General features: G+C 60.8%; 1 protein-coding gene across 1 annotated transcript in view; it reads right to left on the bottom strand.

The window, feature by feature from the left end:
- Window positions 1-16,659, bottom strand: part of BEAN1 (brain expressed associated with NEDD4 1) — a 56,356-nt gene that overhangs the window by 23,166 nt on the left and 16,531 nt on the right. The window contains exons 6-7 of the mRNA XM_062176022.1: window positions 15,719-15,868; window positions 6,655-6,759 (exon numbers count right to left, since the gene is read on the bottom strand). Of these exons, the coding sequence (XP_062032006.1) occupies window positions 6,655-6,759; window positions 15,719-15,868 (255 nt within the window). The remainder of the gene's footprint in view (window positions 1-6,654; window positions 6,760-15,718; window positions 15,869-16,659) is intronic.

Here is a 16,659-nt window from a genome sequence, read left to right as displayed (position 1 = left end):
CGAGGGTGCAAATCTGTGCCCTCACTTTGGAGGCCTCTTTTGCGCTATCGATTGAAGCCAAACACAAGTACCCCCTCCAATCCAAATTCCACTCCTAGGGGGATGCATTTTCCCACAGAAAGACATCTATCTGTTCACCATGTATTACAGCCATGCTGTCCCTCCCATGAGCTAACCACTAGCCACAAGAAGCCACTTAAATTCAAATTAACTAACTTTAAATTAATGAAAAATGCAGTTCTTCAGTTACACTAAGTTACACGCCAAAAGCTCCATGTAGCTAGCGGCTGTTGTACCGGACAGCAAAGATCCAGAACATTTTCAGTACCACACAAGGTTCTGCCGGAGAACATGGGACTACGATGCTCAGGGCAGCACTGACCGCTCATCGCTCAACACGGAAGCCCAGGTAGACGCTCACTGAAGCGGGGAGGGTTCGCTGTTTGTGCTCCATTCACACACGGAGTGCTACTTAGTGATGTGGATGCAGGGCCTACAGCTGTGTGCCGTGACGGGGTGAGGACTGCCACATGCAGCGAGCGAAAGCGGCCAGGCACAGAGAACAGAGCACAGGCTGCCACAGGCAGAGCTGACTTCTGGTGACGGACGTCACACCAGGGCTGCTGCTGGCTTGGGGCAGAGACCAGAGCACGTGAGGGGAGTTTCAGGGTGCAGGGGGTACGGCATCTCCTGATAGGAGTTTGTGAAAATTCACTGAGCTACTCACGGGTGACCTGTGCACTTCTATAGGTTACACTTAGTGCTGTGGTCAGGGAAAGAAAGCGAGGAAGGCGGGAGGATGGATCTGAGGTCCCATCGGCTGGCTTCCATGGCACCAGGCTGCCACCATGCTGCATCGCCAGCCGCCAATGGAGTAACAAGTGCCTTGCGAAACTCTGGCGTACTTCCTCGTTGGCTCCTGTGGGCTATGGCTACTTAAAAAAAAAGGCGGGGGGGCCTTTCCTGGAGTATCTGGAGAAAAGGAATGCAGGGCCGGGGGAAGCCAGGGCTGCCAGTCTGTGCGCCAGCTCCTAGGGGAGGCTTAGGGGGCTTGGTCCCCCCGACCTGCGTCCCCTCAGAGACATAGCTGGGGCTATCTCGGTGCTGACACAGGCCCCTCATTCCTCGGAGGGAGGCCTGAGCTGGCCCCCTCGTCCTCACCGAGGGCGGAGCTGCGGCTGCTTCCGGGGCCGTCTGTGTGGACACAGCCCTTGCCCCAGACTGTAGGGTCACGCCCTCACATGCCCTGGGGCCCGGCCCCGTCTCCCCTCCACATCTGTCTCCACAGCAGTGGGGGTCACAGGTGATTTCTTACTCCCACTCTGCTCGGGTCACCCCAGCCACGTGCGGGTGACAGGGTCTGGACAAGGCTGGCAGCTGGCCAACCCCTGAGGTGTGCTTGTCAGTGGGCCAGCAGGCCGCTCAACACCCACCCGCAGGACGGGAGAGGACCCTCGCGCTCCCAGTGGAACCTGCATCTGAGGATCCTGTTTTACAGGTGAATGAACGGATGCAGAAACACATGTACTTCCGGGTTCTGGAATTGGGTCTTTCAGATCTCGCTGCAGTTCCTGCCTTAGGCTTCGTCTGCCCCCAGCACCCACCCTTGGTCCCATTCCCAGGGCACACAGGTGCCATCCGGGGTGAGGGCCTGGGGTAGGGGCAGAGGACAGCCCGGGAATGGCTCTCTGTAGCAAGCCGAGTGAGTGTGGGGGCAGGGTGCGGAGGGACAACCTTCAAGAGTTGACAGCTTAGGGATTAACAGGGGTTGTGCACAGGGGATGTGTAACAGGGGTGTGCCTCGAACACAGAGAGAAGAAAGGAGAAAGGAGTCTAAGAAGGACAAGCAGAGTGGGGAGTGCCCTGGGCTTGGATCCAGAAGCTCTGCTTTCACATGCCGCTTGCTCCTGGTGGTGGGTCCCCGGGCACGCGCCTTCCCTCCCAGGTCCCTCTCTCCTGTCTTGAAGCAGGCGGGCTGCTCTCTATAGTGGTGATGTCACAGAGGACAGTCAGCTTTTCCCAATCCCCTGGGCACAGGTCCAGAGACAGGCCGGGCTGAGAGTCAGGGTCGCCCTGGGCAGAGAAACCCAGTGTCCTCACTTGATCCTGCCTGGAGGAAAATCCCCCTGCTCATGCACGTGGCTTTGGGACGCTGTGGGCGCCAGCCCTGGGGACCAGGCTTCCCTTGGCAAGACTTCCAGGCCGTTTGCTGCCCACGGCCTGAGGCTCCGTCTGTGGAGCTTCCCTTCCCCACGCTGCCATGCATGCTCCCAGAGTGACCTCACCCGGCCGCACAGCGCTGAGTCACCCATACCCCGACAGCCCCTGAGTTCACAGCCCCAGCTCCTGGCTGTGCTCTGAACGGCGGGCTCACACAGCCACTGCGGGCCCTGCCTCTGCGCCTCGCTGTCTGCAAGGCCCTCAGACGCAGCAGGCCAAGCCCAAGTGGGGAATCCTGACCCACCTCCCCGCCCCGGAGCCTGCTGGTGGGCGCCCCATCCGCAAAGGGCAGCTCAGGCCCCCAACGGGGTCGCCTTTCACTCTTCCTGTCACCCATCCCCAAATCCAAAGGCTAAGAGTTCCACGTGCAACCCTGCGTCATCTTGCCATTCCACTGTGAAAGCCCTGGCCCAGGGCAGCTTGTCATGGCCTGGACCACTGACCTAGCCTCTTAACCGGCCTCCTTGCCGACCCCTGGGTCTCTCTCCAGCCTTTTCGGCCACAACCAGGGGTGGGCAGGTCCCTTCTTGGCTCAGAACCCTCCAGTGGCTACCCGTCTCCCTGAGCAGAGGTTGAAGCCCCCCGTGGTCTCCCAGGCCCTAGGCCCCCTGCCCCCTGCTACATCTTGTGCTTTCCCTCTGCTCCTCTTCAGTAGCCTGGCCTTCTCGCTGCTGCCGGAAGAAGCTGAACCTGCTCCCACTCGGGAATTCCTCCTCCGGGCACCCTCTTCCTGAGGATAGCTGCACGGCTCCGTCCCTTCCTTCTGCTGTGCCTGTTGCTTCCTGAGAGCCTGTGCCGCTCGCTACCCGTGACCTCTCTCCTGCTCTATTTATCTTCATGGCTCTTCCCACCATTTAACATATTATTTAGGGGCCGGTGCTGTGGTGCAGAGGATTCAAGCCCTGGCCTGAAGCGCCAGCATCCATATGGGTGCTGGTTCTAGTCCCGGCAGCTCCTCTTCCAATCCAGCTCTCTACTATGGCCTGGGAAAGCAGTAGAAGATGGCCCAAGTCCTTGGGTCCCTGCACCCGCATGGGAGACCCAGAAGAGGCTCCTGGCTCCTGGCTTTGGATCGGCGCAGCTCTGGCCAATGCAGCCAACTGGGAAGTGAGCCATCCGATGGAAGACCTCTCTCTCTCTGTGTGTGTGTGTAACTCTGACCTTCAAATAAATAAATAAATCTTTTAAAAAAGCCTTTATTTAAAAAAAACATATTATTTATTCATTTGTCTGTCTCCTCTGACAACATCAGCTCCAGGGCACCCAGGAGACGGCTTGTCCATGCTCTGCTCCCGGCACCTACTTGCTGACTGAGTCGAATGTTAGCAGCCTGGTGTTGGGACTGTCTACAACACACAACAGGGACCACGGTGGTCCCCTGCAGATAACCTGGCGGGGACACTGGTACAGCTTCAGGCTTCACCCTGCCTCAAGGTGCCCATGGCCACCCTCAACTGGGGGGCTGCGGTGCCCCCACCATGGCGCTGGGCGCTGAGTGGGCACCTTGGCTCATGCCCTCTCTGCAGGCTGCCCTGCAGGTTGTGTTGCAGGATTCACAAAACCAGGATATCGCCAGTTTCAGCCAGGGGAACCGAGGCTGGGGGAGGTTAGGTGCTGTGCAAATGACATGGGTCCCTGTGCTCCAAAGCCCTCGCAGCCTCCCTCCGCTGGGCTGTTTGTGAAAACCTCACAGATCAAGCCAGGGTCTTCAGGACTGGTTCCCAGTGAGACCTGTGAGTCCCCCGACAGGCTGGGTCTTAGCCACTCCCTCGCCCTTTCTGAGGGGAGAGGGAAGGGCCAGCCTAGGGGGAAGTCCTGAGAACCAAGCGGGCTCTGGGAGAGCTCAGGAAGCCCCTCCCCGGGGCCTGGTAGACGGCGGGGGAAGCCCCCAGGCGCAGGGGCCAGTGAACAGCTGGAGCTTTGCTGGCTGCCCAGGGCTCTGCGAGAGCCCGGGCTCCTGCTGTCGCCCTCACTGCATTAAGTGCTCAGCTTGTGGTTGGATGCCCTCTGCCAGGCACTCCCAGAGGCCACGATCGTACGCTGAAGGTTGAGATCAGCTCTCAGATGCCAGCTCTTGGGCAGTCACACTCTGTGCTAGGCCCGAGGACGTGGAGGAGGGGCGGCCAGGACGTTCACCGGCCAACAAGGAGCTGCCGCAAAGGGAACTCTTGATCTGAATCCTGGGGTGAGGAGGAGACTGGACTCCACCCTGGTCCTTTTGTGCAGTCGTGTTTAAGGTCTTGCAAGCCCTTCACCTGCGGGACTTCACAGGGTCCTCACAGCATCCCTCTAACGTACGTAGTCTTGTCGGCTGACAAGTGAGCAAATGGGTTCAGAGAAAAATGACTCATGAAGTCACTCCCTCAATTCCTTGTCCTCAGACCTCAGCCAGAGACAGACCAGGGTTTCATCGCACAGGCTAATGCCACTGGGGAATGCCTGCTTGTGTTTACAGTCTGAGGTTGCTTCCAGGCTCGGGGGAGAGTGCTGAATTGGATTAGTGATGCCTGCCATGGGCACAGAGATGCTGACGTGTGGAGTGTGTCCCATCATTTGCCCTCCTTGCCCTTGAGTCCCTCCTTCTGTTAACCAAGTCTGCAAAGGTAACTGTTTCAACGATCAGGGCAGGAAAGAGGAGTAGGGCTGAACCCCAGAAGCACCTCGAGTCCCCATCCTTCTCCACTTCCCATTCTCCATCACTGAAGACCTGGGTAATGCTGAGCTGTGTAGGCAGAAGGTGGCCATAGGACAAGACTCTCCAGATCTGAGCATCAAAGACGAGGGAAGGGTTACTATTGCCATTTTAGAGATGAGCACATCAAGGTTTCTAGAAGGCATTTGCTCCAGATCACACAGCTGATGCCCAGGTCAGGTTGCACTTGAACTTGAGCGGTGTCGACTGACTCCACCACCCTGACTCCCAGGGAAGCCCAGCCCACCCAGAGGCCCTCCCTGGCTGCGATTCCCTGCCAGCCCAGGGACAGCCCGCATGCCTCCATGAGCTTGGCAGGGACTTCTCCACGGACGACCGGGTGCTACCTCCTGCCCTCTGCCATGGCTCCAAAGCCCCTCCTTCCCCAGATCTGTCCCCAGGGGCCAGAGGGAGACGGGCGGCCCCTCACCTCCCAGGAAGTATAGGGAGCTGCCATCTGCAGGTGACGAAGAAGAGGTTGTGAGGCATCTGTTCCCAGAGCCTGGTTCCTGGGGGAGACCTGGGGGAGTCCTAGGCTGCCCTGCCCAGCTGGGGACAGGAGGAGGCCCCATACCTCCAGTTCCTGGGGAGCCAGACTGGCCCCCCCTTCCCCCTCAGCACACAAGGCAGGACTGGAGATGGGCTCACAGCCCGGCACCTGCTGGCCAATGATCCCACTTCCCTCTGGAAGGTACCGGATAACAAAGCCTGCAGGGTTCTCTGGGCCAGGACTCCTCCTGCCTCCCCCTTTCCCATTCTTGTTCCTCCCTCTGCCCCAGTCTTCTCACCTGCAAATGGGGCAGAGATGAGCTGAACTGAAGGTGCCTGAAGGTGATGAGGCTTCGAGGGTGGGGGTAGCAGGTGTGGGCAGTGCCTGGGAGCAGTCAGCCCAGCCTGATGCCTGCAAGGCCCATGGGTGAACCTGCTCATCCCAGGGTTGGCAGGAAGTGGGCAGACCTGTGCCTGCAGGAGGGTTGGCACTGCCCATCCCAGTCCTGACTCAGCAAGGAGAAGGCAGGGCCGCTTATGCATCCCCCCCACCCCAATAATAGCAGGTGGTGGTGGTTCAGGGGCTCAGGGGCCATCACAGGGGAAAGCAGGTGGCTGCTGAGGTGGGGCAGGGGCCTGAGTTGGGGGATGAGGAGCTGGTGGAGAGCAGGGAGAGGGAGCTCCAAGGAGGCTGCGGTCTTGGGCACCAGGGACACCCTGGCCCATCCATCACCTGGACTGCTGGCATCAGGGAGCCATGAGGCTATCACAGGGTGAAGTCATAGGATGGCTTTGGTAAATGAGGGGCTTCCTGGCGGGGGATCCATGGGACACTGATTCCAGGAGACGTCCACAGGTTCGCTAGGTTTGGATGGAGCAGCGGGCTTTCCCTCTCCTATGGGAGTCCCCAGTACGCATTGCCACTCTAAAGGCTCTGAGAAGTCCTGCAGCTTCGCTACCGTGTCTCAGCCCACACTGCGCACATCCACAGCCCTTGAGGAGCTTGGATCCGAGTGTGGGAGAGGACTGACACAGAGGCCTTGGCCGAAGTGGGAATTCCAGGTTTCACACAGCATCTCGCAGGTGTTACAAGTCTCCTTAGGGCCCGCCCCACATGCATGCCACCACACCGGACCCTTGGCTGGACCCACGGAGTTCTTTGGCAAATATCCTAGTGCCACTCTCCGCAACCCCACTCCAAGCTCTGCCCTGGCCAGGCCCCAAGCGAGCAGCGGAGACGCGGGGAGACTTACAGGGGCAGGGGCGTTTGAAGGACATGTAATCCTTGGAGCAGAACAGCGGAGCCAGCCTGCCCGCAGCACAGCTCTGATTCTCGCAGGGAACGCCCCTCCACTCACCTGCGGAGACACAAACAGGCAGGTGATGGGCTGCCCACGTCCCCTGAGCCGGCAGCCTCTGGGGGCGAGCACGGTGACTCTAAGCACAGGTGTCCAGCCAGGGCAAGAACCTGTGGGCCCTCTGGCCTGTAGTCTGGGGCGTGGGCTCAGAAGTGGAGTGAGTGCATGCTGGGGTCCCAGTGGCAGGAGGTGGGGGGAAAACCCCTGCAAGATGGGCAGGAAAAGAGGGGCCAGGAGTTCTGGCTGATGAGGCCGTGAGCGCCCACCTTCTCAGACCGCTTCCATGGACCACAGCACCCCAAAGCTCTGAATACTGCTGGGGCTGGAAGGACCCTTCAAGATCAGCCCAATGCCCCCATTCGCCAGGAGGGAAAACTGAGACGCAGAGAGGGTGAGCTCATTCAAGGCCTCACAGCTAGCTCCGGAGGGGTGTTCCTCAACACCTTGCTCAGACACTGATATTATTATGGTCACCCCAAGGACTTTAAGAGGAAGCTACCTTTCTCATCCTCACTTTATAAATGAGAAAGTTGAGGCTGAGAGAGGTCAGGTAGTTTGCTCGGAGTCACACAGCTTCTAACGACGGGCTGGACCTGGAATCCAGGACTGCTTGGCTGTGGAGCGCACTGTGAGAAGGCGCCCGATGTGATAAATGACCGACTCAGCAACACAGGCCCGCTCCCCTCCCTTACCCCCCACCCCCACTGTGAACTTGGGAGCTGTCTGGCCGCCTTGGGCAGCGAGGGAGCACCAAGCTCCCTGAATGCTCATTTGCAAGGAGGCAACATTATCTAAAAGTAATCCGGATTAATTCAGTCTCTCCTGCGTGGACCCTGGTGACACGAGGCTGAGAGTGGGAGGGAGATGGGGCTCTCAGCTCTAAGGGAGTGGGGGCACCTGCTGGACAGGCACCAAACTGCATCGTGAGGCTTGCTGGGCAGGGCCCACCACGCGGAGTGCAGCAGCAGCAGCGCTGTGGGGCTGGTGGCTTCCTTGCTCTGGGCAGGTCACCGCTGTGGATGGGATGTTTCCCGGAGCGCCAGGTTCGGAGGCAGGGACCCCTAGGATGGTGTATTTTTTTCCCTCTGAGTGGGTCCCATGTTTGGACAGAGACGTGGACGAAGCCAATTGCATTGAGTCACTGGTGAATGGGAGGCGTGTCTGCAGAGTGTGCCACCAAGTCCCATCCCCCGAATGCTGCTGTCAACTCTGCTGCTTCCTGGGGAGTGACTCTGGGCCAAGCATGTGCTCTCTGCCTCAGCGTCCTTCCCAGCAAAGTGACCTAAGAGCCCTCTACCTGCCGCAGGCACGTGGGCTCTGTTCGGAGAGCTCCTGGCCTGGGGAGGCTGCCCTGGGAGTCCCTCTCTCCAGGTGGCTCCTGCAGTCCCCTCCTGGCACTGCCCCTCCTTCCCTGGTGTCGTCTCACCCCCCCACCCCAACACCCACTCCCAGTCTCCATAGAAACCGATGGATGAGTTCTGACCTGTGGATGTGAGGGTGGGAGGTGATCTCCCAGGCTTGGTAGGCAAGGCTGCTTGGGAAACTGTGATTCCACACAAGAAAATTCTAGAAGCATCGTGGGGCCTGCCATCCACACATTCTAAAAATACTTGTGCCTGCATTCATGCTGGTGGGGGTGCTGTATGTGCATGCACATGTGTGTGTCTAGGGAAAGCGGTCAGTCATCCCTTAGGCTGCTCCAGAGAGATCTTCCCTACAGGGAGACTGGGGCTTGTCACTTCCTTCCTGGAAACCCTTCCGTAGCTCTGCAGTGCCCTAGCAGATGTCCTGGCTTCACACCATGACCTCTCCTGCCCTGCGGTGCTGCCCGTCTCTTCAGTGCACCTGCTTAGTGACTGCACCCAGAATGTACGCCTGGTGCTATGGGGGGTGCTGACGCCCCTCCCCCCTCAAGGGGTTGTCCCCAGGGTCTGCTTCCCCCAGAGGTCCCTGGCCCCTGGTTTCCTTCCATGGGGCCCTGTGACCCTGTGATGAAAGCTGAGGATCCCCTGAGGCCTGGGGAGGTGTGAGGTGGCCTCCCGGGACAGGGGGCACCTGTATGCCACAGGTGATGGTCTGGGAGTTTGGGGGAGGCTGCTGGGGGACAGGCGCTGTGGCTTGGGCCATGCTTCCCTGTGCACAGGCCACCTGAGCACTCAGGCCTGCAGGTGGTCTCACACTCGACAGACACTTGGCTGTGCCAGGGGCTGTCACCAGCATTACTACAATTACCTTTGAGGTGTGTGGGAACATCTTTCCACTCTGCAGATGGGAAGACTGAGGCTCAGGGTGATAGCAGGGCCAAGGTCACAGACAAGAGATGGGGGAAGAGCTTCCGTCTGTCATCATCTCCCCCTCCCTGCCCCAGCACCCCTCCATGACCACCAGGGACACTGCAGAGACCTGCTGCCCTGGTGCTCTGGCTGGCCAGGTCCTGGTCATGCATCTGTTCCCTTCCCCCAGCAAACTCCTACAGAGCTGTCAACACCCCACTCACAAGTCCTCCCCAGAGAGGTCCTCCTTGACTGCTGCAGGCACAGCAGCCACTGTGGCTGCTTCTGCACCAAGGGACATCCTTCCAGGATGTCTCTGGTCCTGAATCCTTGTAGATCAGGGGCCAACGTGGCCTCTGCAGATAGGGCTGGGCACTGAGGGGCAGGCTAAGCCAACCTCGGCCTGACATGACGCGGGACGCTCTGGTGAGGCTGAGGAGCCCTCGGAAGGAGCTGAGCTTCTTTTCCCAGATGCCTGTCACCCTGGGTGACAACCAGGCTGCCCTCAGCCAGTTCCCTGCACCGTGGGAACAATCAGCACTGGACAGCGCCCCTGCACGCACCCCGGACCCACTCACCAAGCACCCATGCTGTGATCTCAAGAAACTCAGGCAGCAGGGGCCTTTCAGGTTCCAAACAAGACGCTGGGTTCCCCCCACGCAGTCTGCCCTGCCCCCTCGCTGCTGCCTCCATGGCTGGGTTCAGTGAGGACCCTCAACGGATGCTCCGCTTGCATGCACTTCGCTGGGACCAGCAAAACTGGGCTGGGGCCCCTGTAGGAGCCAGGCGTCCCTGCCTGGGACCACAGCTGCTGCCAGGACAAGGACAGAGGTCTGGTCCAGAGGGGCCCAGACTGTGGTTTGCTGGGTGTGGGGGGACCCCGGCTGCGGGAGCCTGGAGGGCTCACCCCTGACGTCACCTCTGCCCTGCCTGCCTCTCTGGGCCCAGCACCTGCGGCTCCTTCCTGCCAGTGACGCACCTGCTGCCCGGACTGTCTGGCTGGGAACCTGAGGGTGGGCAGGCGCGCTCCAAGCTTGGAAGCCCCGTCAGGCCCCTCCCCTGACGTCCCCACTCCCGGGATGTCTCCACTCTGTGCCCCGTGGTGACGCTCAGACCTGCACAGAGCAGTGTGCAGTTCAGCGGCGGAGTGGCTGGGTCTGCTGGTCCCAGTGCCAGGAGATGCTGAGCATACAGCCCCGCGTGGTGCAGTTGGACCCAAGAGCCCGGCAGACTCCTGCAGGGCAGGGCTGTGGGAGTGGGCTGGCCTTGGGAATGAGGCCGTGTGATGCCTCCTTGTGTGTGCAGCGCCTGCTCAACTGTTCTCAGATGCTGGCAACTCACTGGATCCTCAAAAAGTCCCATTCTACAGGTGGCAACACTGAGACTCAGAAGGAGAAAGGGACCTGGTGGGGTAGCGAGTGCTGTGCCCAACATTGCTCCTAGGAGGATCTGAAGCAGGGAATGATGTGGCCAGTGTCCACCTTTTTAGGATGGTCTCCCTGGGCTTGGCATGGAGGCAGGAGGCAGCGGGGCCTGGGAGCCTGTGCTCGGAGGTGATGGGGCTGAGGGAAGGCAACAGCGATGCCAGAGGTGGGGGAGAAGCTGCGTTCAGTGGTCCAGGTGTTACTGGAAGGCCCTTGTGGACCAGGTCTGGGTGCTGGGGGAGCTGCAATGAGTCTCACTCTGAAGCCCCCAAGCTCGGAGCTTTCCTGCTAGAGGTGCGGATACGGTGGCAATGGCAGGGCTTGTTCCCTGACAGGGCCAGGTGCACGGGTGGGGATTGCACATACAGCCATGGCGGCTGCAGAAGGCCTCAGTGAGGGGGACCAGAGGAAGCCAGCCAGGCGGGCAGATCGCTAAGGGAGAGAATTCTAGCTAGAGGGAGCAGAGAGTGCAAAGGCCCTGTGGCAGACACATGCCGGGCAGGTTTGGGGGACAGATGGAGCAGACGCAGAGGGTGAGGAGGAGGCGAGGGTGACTCCCTGTGTCTGCTTGGGAGATTTGTGGAAAAAGGAGCAACTCCAGTCTAGACAGTGTCCTTGGCACCTCCCACAGTGCCTGGCGCACAGGAAGTACTCAGTGGCTATTTACTGAATGAATGAATGAATGAATGATGTCATCTCACCAGGGCTCCAGAGACTCGTGGGTGTGCATGTGATTCACCCGGAGCCAGGAAGAAGTCAGAAATGCTGGGCCTTTGGTGGGATGCACTGACCTCGCAGGAGCGTCAGTCTCCCCAGGGCAAGGGCCGGCTCTGGGGCTGCAGGCCGGCTCCCTAAGCAGCAGGAAGCCTTTCTCCTGGCACAGGCAGGCCTTCAGCAGAGGCTGGGACTCAGCTGGGGGCTTCCTTAATGGAGAACATTCCTGGGCAAGTGCGGACAAATGACATGAAGTGGGGAATGAATGAATTCCGCAATGGGGAGAGGAGTGAGAACACAGCAAAGCGAGGGGCGGGAGGCGCTGAGGTCTGCAAACAGGTGACTTGGCGTTGCTATTAGCGAAGAGATCCCCTGTGTGCGGGAGCCCCTGCGGCAGGAGGCCCACTGCATCTGGGCACCCTCTGGTACCTGCGGCTTCCCTGGGTAGGGCAGGGTGTGTCAGAAGGTAGCCAGGGCTCCTCCTTGCCTCGGTTTACCTACAAAGCTTTCTCCAGGATCAGCTGCACCCTCTTCCCCACCACCAATGCAGGAGGCTGGATTTCTTGTCTAAGTGCCTAAGCCAGTCCCTCTGCGCCCTGGCCAATGGGCCCTGACCAGGGGTAGTAAAGCCTGAGTCAGGGCTCAGAAAATGCCAGAAAGACACAGATAGGCACTGGGAACAGCAGTGAGGCACAGCCTGCAGTCAGGGAGGACAGGCTGAGCAACTATGGCCCCACTTACAGCAGAATGTGGTACAGTTCTAAAAACCATATCAATGGAAAGAAGTTTAACAATGCACTTCCAGTCCAATATTAACAGGGAAAAACCCACATTATGAAAACAACAGCCAGGTTATGGAACTATGCATTCGGCATGAGCTGTGTTTTGTAAAAAAGGAAAAAACCCCTACAGCATGCACGCATACCCAGCAGAAGACCAGGAAGGACACAGAAGAGAGCGTTTAGTCATTGTGTTTCTGGACAGCAGTGGGATGAAGGATTTTTGTGTTCTTTATGATTTTCCAAATTTTCTACAATGAACACACATTGCTTTTATTATCTGAAAAAAAAATCACTAAAACGAAGATTTGTAAAAACCTTTTGTGCCAGCAAAATAAAAAGTAATTAAGTGACTAAGTCAGTGACAGTTAACTCATTCAAAGTTTTTAAAGCCGATTTCATTGCCTTTGAAAAGCTTTTTCAAAAGCGAATGTGTCTTTGCACTGCCTGATGAGAAACTTTATGAAAATACTGGAAAAATAATCTGCATTGTCCTTAGCCCTCATCAGATCATCCCTGTTGCTTGAGCAAGACGTAGGAGCCAAATGTTTGAGGGGACGGTTTCTGCCCTGAACCTTAAGGTTTTTTATTCAACCCATCGACCTGCTTGGCCATAATAATAATAGACTTTCTGTCTGAAAACCCCTTTCAGCTTTGCAAAGCACATGGAATGCTGGGCATTATTCTAAGCCCGGGGGATATCACAGCCCACCCGGGGGAAGCTTATATTATATGGGTGAGGAGACAGAGTAAACAAGGTGTCTAGATGCTGCGGGGAGAAGAAAGTGCTAAGAGAAGAAAGGAGAGAGGGGGGACGGTCCCTGGGAAGAGGCTGCTCTCAGATCATTCTGATTAAAATCAGTTTGAATAGAAAAGCACCAGGCAACTCTAAAAACTCCACGCCTATGGACAATGGATGTCCTTGTTCAGTTCTGAGACATAACTCGACTGAAGACTTGAAAGAACTCGTTCCGTGCACCTACGTTACACTGCGCGAATTCCTACCCAGTTCCGAGGAGGCACAGTGCTGCTGCAGACAGTCCACACCGAGTGGAGTTCGAAGGCCTCAACCTCTCTGGGTCTCAGGGTTGTCGCCCATAGAATGGGGACACTGAGATCAGGGCCTGGGGGACGGGCCTGCAGAATTCGAGAGAAGACGCTCCCATTTAGGAAAGTGCCATGTGCAGTGCGTGTCCACGAAGCAGGCGCGGCAGGGCCACCGGCAGAGGTGCACACCTCTCCTCTTGCAACTGTCCTGTGAGGGGTGGGAGAGCCGTTCCCATTTTCAAGAGGAGGCAAAGGCTTGGAAAGGTAAGAATCACCTTTCAAAAGGTGAGGATGCGCTCCGGACCACCGGCAGTGACCCAGGCAGCCCAACTCCGGGAAGCTGGGCCCCGGCCACAGCCCTGCTCCGCACTCACTTCTTGCCCAGGGCTCCCGCGGCCCTTCTGGCCTTGCTTTCTCCTGCCCTTCATCCCGTGCTCCGAGCACTTCCGGGCTGGAGGAAAGGGGCCCCTGGCAGCGTCTGGTCGATGGCTCCCAGACATCAAGGGTGATGCCAACATCCCATCACTCTCCGCCCCGGCTGCGTTCCACACGCCATGTGTGCCAGTGGACACCAACCCAATCCATCTGTGATGAATTCCTTTGGGAAGATGTGGGGTGGGGATTATGTGAGATGGAGGGCTGTGACCCCTGAGTGGGTGAATGGGGGCAGGGAGGGTGTGAAGGGAGCTGCAGAGGAACAAAAGGGGAGAGTAGAGGGAGCCCGGGGAGATAGCCCATGCTGCCGGCTCTAGCGCCCCCCCTGAACCACGTGGCCATGTTGCTGCCTTTGGGACCCCTCCCCCACACCCTGTTCATGGAAGCGGGGCCATAGGTGGCCAAGGACAGAAAGTGTGGGCTGGACCTTGGCATTCTTCCCACCAACGCTCCTGGTGCCCTGACCCTCCCTGGCACCCCAAGCATCCTGCGCCTCTCTGCTCTGTTCCGGATCTGAAGCCCCAGCAACTCAGACCCCTCCTGGGGGCTGCTCCACTCCGACGTCCTAACCTCCCAGATCTCTCCTGGAGCCTCGGGACCTAGCCACCTGCAGGTGCATGTCACAGTCAGCAAGGAGTCCTAGTTGGGACCCTCAGGCCTCCGGGTGGGTTCCTGCCGCCCTGCGCTGCCTGTCTGAACCCTTCCCCACTGGCACGCCCCAGCCACGTGGCAGCCTGGCCAGCGGCTCCTCAGGGACGGCCATCCTTGCCATGCCCTCAAACTCCGGCCAGCTGCGAGGCGTGCAGATTCCCTCGCACAGAGCGTGAACAATGTGTAGGGCGCCCCTGAGGCATCCCCCACCGTCAGAGGAGCCCTCCCTAGCCCTGGAGGGTGACGGTGGGGCAGATGGCTTGAGGAGTGGGTGTCTGAGAAATGGCTGGGCCCCCACAGTTTGGGAGCACAGAAGGCACCCCTGAGGCGGGGTGGGGGCATTGTGTCCCCACTAGTTCAGAGGCCCCTCCCAGAAGGGCACCTGTGGCCAGCCATCCTTGGGTCTCCCAGGGACATGGTCTCACATCATCCTCCCAATTCCCTATGTGTCGGATGGGGACACAGAGGCCCAGGGAGGTTGAATGTCTCACCCTGGTCAGCTCAGCAGCGGGGAAGTCAGCCAAGCCCCCCTCCGGATCCCAGAGCCCTTACACACTCTGCTCACACCAGAATCCTGCCCACTTCCCAGCCAGGGGAAACCGAGGCAGCGAGCAGTTAAGTCACTTGTCCCTGCAGAGCAGTCAGGACGTTGGTGGAGGGCAGGGCTCATAGGGGCCATCCTCTTGGTAGGTGCCCATGGGACTATGTCCTAGATCAAGACCAAGTCCCGGGAGCCCTTGCCTCTCAGGTTTGTGCCCTCCGCTTCCCAGCCTGGGGCTGGCCACCCACACCGGCGCGGGTGGAAGAGGGCAACCCCGGGCCCCCAGAGCGAGCCGGCCTCTGGGCTGCGGGGAGGCCACGGGTGGCGAGAATCGGCCGTGGTGGGGTGGGCACTGCCCTGCTTGGGACGGCGCCTGGGTCAGGGGCTGCCACTCAGGGCTGCGCAGCCAGCAGGGGCCACCTCCGGGGACTCAGCCTGGGTCCCTGACAGCGAGCGGGGAAAGTCTGCCCCAGAGCGGGAGAAGACTCGCCGGGGCCGCTCCCGCTCCCACCTTCAGGGCCAAGAGAACGGCGCCCTGGGCACGGAAGCAGGGACCCGGCCAGGGAGAGGCGCCCGCTGGAGGCCAAACTTCCTACCTCGGGGGCTGGGACATGGGTACACGCTCCCAGCCCCCAGCCCCTTTCCTCTCCCTCCCCGGCCTAGCGTGCGCCCTGGTTTCCCCTCCTGGCGGGGATACTCAGGGGTTCCCCAAACCGAGGGCGAAGGGGCGGGGGGCGCTGTCATGGACACCCCCGCCCCCCACGCGGGGTGGATGCCCTCTGGGATTCGAAGCAGGCAGGGGCACCTCCCGTTCCCCGAGGCCCAGGCGTCGGCCGGCGCCGTTCCCGGTGGGCGGCCTGGGGAAGCGGGGGTCAGGGCCCGGGGTCCACGGGAGTCCTGGGATCCCGCTCCGCTGCGAGCGCGCTGCGGTTCCGCACGAGACCGCGCATCCGCCAGCCGCCCCGCGCGCCGAGCCCCCGCGCCGCGCGCCCCCGAGCGTGTGCGCCCGCCGGTGTCGCCGCAGAGCGCAGGGAAGTCGGCCGGGACCCCTCCCCGCCCCCGCCCCGGCGCCGCCCCCGGCCCCACGCCCCTTACTCGGCTTGGCTGCCGCGCTCCGCTCCGTGCGCCGCAGTGCCGGCTCCAGCTTCGGCTCCCGCTCCGGCTCCAGCTCCGGTTCCCGCTCCGATGCCGCTGCGCTCCGGCTCGGGCTCGGGCGGCGCGGGGGTCGCGCCGCTCCGCCTCGGCCTGCTCAGCGCGCAGGGGCGGGGCGGGGCGGCGAGGCGAGGCGGGGCCGGGCCGAGCGAGCCCGCCGCTCGCGATCCCGGGCCGAGGCGGCGGCGGCGGCGGCGGCGGCTTCCCGGGACGCGGGCCCGGCCCCGGCCCTGCCCTGCCGCAGCCGCGCCTGGCCGCCCACGCCACCGTCCCCCGCTCGGGCCTCTCGGCAGCGGCGGTTCGGCTCCGGGGCTCAGCGCCGCTGCGCCGCGGTCGGGGTCGTTGCTGAGTCGGGCCGCGGGCGATGGGGAGGGCCGAGCCGCGCCCCTCTGCGCACGGCCAGCCCGACACCCACACAGCGGCGGGCGGGGCCGGCCGAGGGCCGCAGGGGGGCCGGCGCGCCAGCCGGACGCGGAGGGGACCGACTGGCGTGCGTAGACAGTGGCACACAGCCCTTCGGGAGCAGAGAAGGACCGACGCCCAGACACGTGCGGAAGAGGGTGTAGAAACCCGATGCCAGGGAGGGACGGCCAGCTGGACGGAGGCAAGGCTGGCCTTTGGGCGGGGGACGCCTGGCACAGGCAGGGAGCGAAGGGCAGAGTGGAGAGCGGGCGGCAGGTGGGCGAGCGGGCACCGCGTGCCTGGGCCCCTGGGAGGGGCGCCGAGCCTGGCAAAGCCCCTGCACCTAGTGGCTGGCAGGTGAGTTCCGAGGCGCCAGGGCAACCAGCAGGCCTGTTTCCTGCATCCTTGGCCCTCATCTGTGCGTTCTGGCTCTGGAGCTTAGCCCAGGCCGGAGGATGCGCTTGGCTTAAGCGAAGGTTCTG

Source organism: Lepus europaeus, chromosome 19, assembly GCF_033115175.1.
Source record: "Lepus europaeus isolate LE1 chromosome 19, mLepTim1.pri, whole genome shotgun sequence".
Lineage (NCBI taxonomy): Eukaryota > Metazoa > Chordata > Mammalia > Lagomorpha > Leporidae > Lepus > Lepus europaeus.
This window is presented reverse-complemented; position numbering and strand designations above follow the sequence as displayed.